Genomic DNA, 3,296 nt, shown 5'->3' on the forward strand with positions numbered 1-3,296 from the left:
CACAGTGCAGGTGCGTACACACACTGCAGGTGCGTACACACACTGCAGGTGTACATTTGAACAAACTCAGTTACAAAATAAAACAAACTCCAGAAGGCTCAGACTGTGTAAAAGTCTTGATCCAGTGGATGAACAAACTGAGCCCTTCCTCTGAAAGTGTTCAGGTCCAACGACTGAAACTGAGTACAAATAAATCCGTCCAAAGGAAACTCTGAAAGGGCTTCAGAACGTCTGGAGACCTGCTGATCCAGAACCCTTCACCAGATTACAGGAAAGTTTGGATCCTTGGTTGGAGGATATAAAGAGCTGAGGAGTGTTTCTGCAGGTCAGGGTTTGTTGGTGATTCATTCATGACTTTAATTTTCTCTGACGCTTTGTGTCTGCAGAGTTGGAGACGCTGCGATTGGAGAAGCAGCAGTCACATGATCAGCTGCAGGAAGCCTTGAAGGTTTGAATTTTGATGTAAAGCAACACTTTCAAAATAAGACTTGTAGGCCCCGCCCCCTCCCTGTCTGCTGTGTTTCAGCCCTGGCCTTAAAGCTCCAGGTAACCATGGTAACTGTGAAAGTTGTTTCTGTCAGAACCTGGAGCTGCAGCAGCAGAACGTGTCAGATCTGACACAGGTCCTTCAGCAGAAAGATGATGTCATCAGTAAACTTCAGGAAGCCGTGCTGAACGCCACCACAGGTGTAAGTGGAAAACTAACTTCACCTGTTTAAGGAGTCTCGTTCTCTAACCGCTCATCCTCCTGATGTCTCTCAGGGAGAACCGACCTGCAGCTGCAGGAGGAGAACCGGAGGAGAACAGGAGAAGGAGGGGAGCAGGAAACGCCAGAGAGATGCTGCAGAGGAGGAGATGGGAGGAGCAGCCAAGAGGAAAGGTAGAAGGATGAGATCAACTTTGACCACATTCTTATATTCTTATATTTTAGACAATAATTATAAACTTTATTTGTGCCAGGACCAACTGAAAGCAAACTTTCTTTATTTAATGACACAAAACCAGTGAAATCCTGTGTTAAATTACAAACATTTCACAGAAACACAAGTTTCTAATTCTAAGTCTTTGTTTCAGAGATTTTAGGAGGTGAAAAGATGTAAAATTTTATTCTGACAGTCAGAAAAAACCTCTGACTGACTCATCGGTTCTTCTCTGGAGTTTGTCTCCTGCTGACGTTTTCATGTTCTTTGCACCTTCCACTCAGTTCTTCTGGAAGAGGAGATCTGGAGGCTGCAGGAAGAAACTGACAAGAAGGAGGAGACTATAAAGGAGCTGAGGAGACGCCTTGAGGAGGAGCTGAGGAGACGAGAGGAGGAGGTAGAGCAGCTGAAGAAGGAGAACATGTTGTTGGAGAAGAACATGCAGACCCTGACAGGTAGGAAATAAATGTTCTTTGTTCTTAACTGTAACTCACTTTTCTTAGTTTCACAATCTGTTTCTCCTTCCGTAGATCTGGAGAAGTGTCCAAACTGTGACTCGGTGCTTTCATCTCTGGAGGTGGAGCAGAAGGAGACGGCCCGGCTGCAGAAGGAGAACAAAGCTTTGGTTAATGGGATCTTTCAGCTGGAAAAGGAGGTGCTGCTCCTCTTCCTCCTTGTTGTTTAAATCCATGAGGGGTTTTGTTGCAGCCTTTGATTATTTATTAAATCTCCAGGCGACCACTCTGCAGGCGGAGCTCAAACAGCAGACTGACAGGAATGACAGCCTATCAGAGCAGCTCAACTTGTCTAAGTCCCGCCTCCTGGACCTGAAGAATCAATTGGAGGAGAAGAGGAACTCCATCGAGAATCTGACAAAGGAAGTGGACCATCTGAAACAGGAAGTCAAGGTTCTTTCTGTTCCTTGTTTCTGAGTGGATCAGCAGGTATGTGTTGATCAGAAACTGATTGGTTGTTGATTGGTTTCAGGAGGAGGAGGAGCAGAGCTACAACAGCAGCAGTGTTTTCCATGCTGCCATGGAGGAACTGAAGAAGGAGAGCCAGGAGGCGCTGCAGAGGTCCGCTCAGAAGTCCAAACAGATGGAAGAGCTGCAGAGAGAGAAGAGGCAGCTGGAGGAGACGCTGGCTCACAGGTGGTTGATACGCTCATCCATCCCGTTCAGGAAGCTTTCTCACACTTTAATGACGGGCTTTGTCTCCTGATCCTGCAGCCAGAACAAGTGTGAGGAGCTGACCAATCAGAGAACAGAATTCACCCAGCAGCTGCAGAGCCTGAGGGCGGAGCTCGAGTCAGAGGGCGGAGCTCTGCGATGCAGACTGGAGGAGATGGAGAGAGCCGAGGAGGAGAGGAGGCGTGAGGTGTCAGGTGAGGGGAAGGAGGAGGAGCCAGGGAGTGAGGGGGAGGAGCCAGTGGTATGGGGGTGTGGGAGTGGCAGGGGGAGGGGCCAGTGGTATGGGGGTGTCCTTTTATCTGTCTTGGACACAGAGGATGACTGTCGGTGCAGATGATGAAGATTAAACAACAGAACATCATGATTTGACCTGTCAGGTTGGAACCTCCTGATTGGCTGATGGATTTGTATTTCAGAGCTGAGTAGAGTCGTGTCTGAGAAGGAGGAACTCCTGGAGGAAAGCCGAGAACTTGCAGAGACTCTGAGACGAGGTAACACTTCCTGATTCACGGGCGGAGGTGGTCACCTGTCACTCATCAAGTCCCGCCTCCTGCACCAACAGAAAATCAGTTCAGTTTACTTTACACAATAAAAGTCTTCTCAGAACTCCAGAAGGTAAAGCTGATGTTGATGTTTTCTCTCAGATCTGCAGCGTCTGGAGGAAAACTTGCACAGGAGCGAGGAGAAGGAGAACCGAGGGGTGAAGGAGAGGAGGGGGAGGAGGCAGCAGAGGACAGAGGAGGACACTTACCTGCAGGGAGACACACAGGTGTGTCTTTGTCTTTACTGTCTGAGTCCTGTTCAGTCAAAGATGAAGCTCTTCACTTAATTTCCTTTTCTTATCAGGAAGTTTGTGTTTCTCCTCTGAGATCCAATAAGGCCAAAAGGAAGAAAATCCCTCAAACTCTGAGCAGGAAGAGGAAGAGCAGTGAGGTGGAGGTCCGTTTGGCTTTCTGCACAAGGTTGTTGGTTCAAAACTGCCGAGATGAGGACTCACATATTTGTTGTGTTTCAGGGTTTGGTTTTCAGTGAAAACAAGAAGAACAGAGGAAACACTCGCAACAACAAACAGGTGAGGATCACAGACCCCCCCTCTGTCAGCTGATGGACCACAGACCGCCCCTCTGTCAGCTGATGGACCACAGACCCTCCCCCTCTGTCAGCTGATGGACCACAGACCCCCCCC

The 3,296-nt window shown here is 48.4% G+C and overlaps 1 protein-coding gene across 1 annotated transcript in view; it reads left to right on the plus strand.

Annotated features, from left to right (window-relative positions):
• The window catches only part of LOC108229204 (kinesin-like protein KIF20B), a gene marked incomplete in the record, with an annotated part of 15,652 nt that overhangs the window by 8,943 nt on the left and 3,413 nt on the right, over positions 1-3,296 (plus strand). The window contains 12 exon segments of the mRNA XM_037980607.1: positions 387-448; positions 582-689; positions 763-880; positions 1,205-1,375; positions 1,451-1,575; positions 1,655-1,828; positions 1,908-2,071; positions 2,150-2,304; positions 2,527-2,601; positions 2,755-2,879; positions 2,957-3,049; positions 3,126-3,182. Of these exon segments, the coding sequence (XP_037836535.1) occupies positions 387-448; positions 582-689; positions 763-880; positions 1,205-1,375; positions 1,451-1,575; positions 1,655-1,828; positions 1,908-2,071; positions 2,150-2,304; positions 2,527-2,601; positions 2,755-2,879; positions 2,957-3,049; positions 3,126-3,182 (1,427 nt within the window).

Source organism: Kryptolebias marmoratus, linkage group LG17, assembly GCF_001649575.2.
Source record: "Kryptolebias marmoratus isolate JLee-2015 linkage group LG17, ASM164957v2, whole genome shotgun sequence".
NCBI classification, from domain to species: domain Eukaryota; kingdom Metazoa; phylum Chordata; class Actinopteri; order Cyprinodontiformes; family Rivulidae; genus Kryptolebias; species Kryptolebias marmoratus.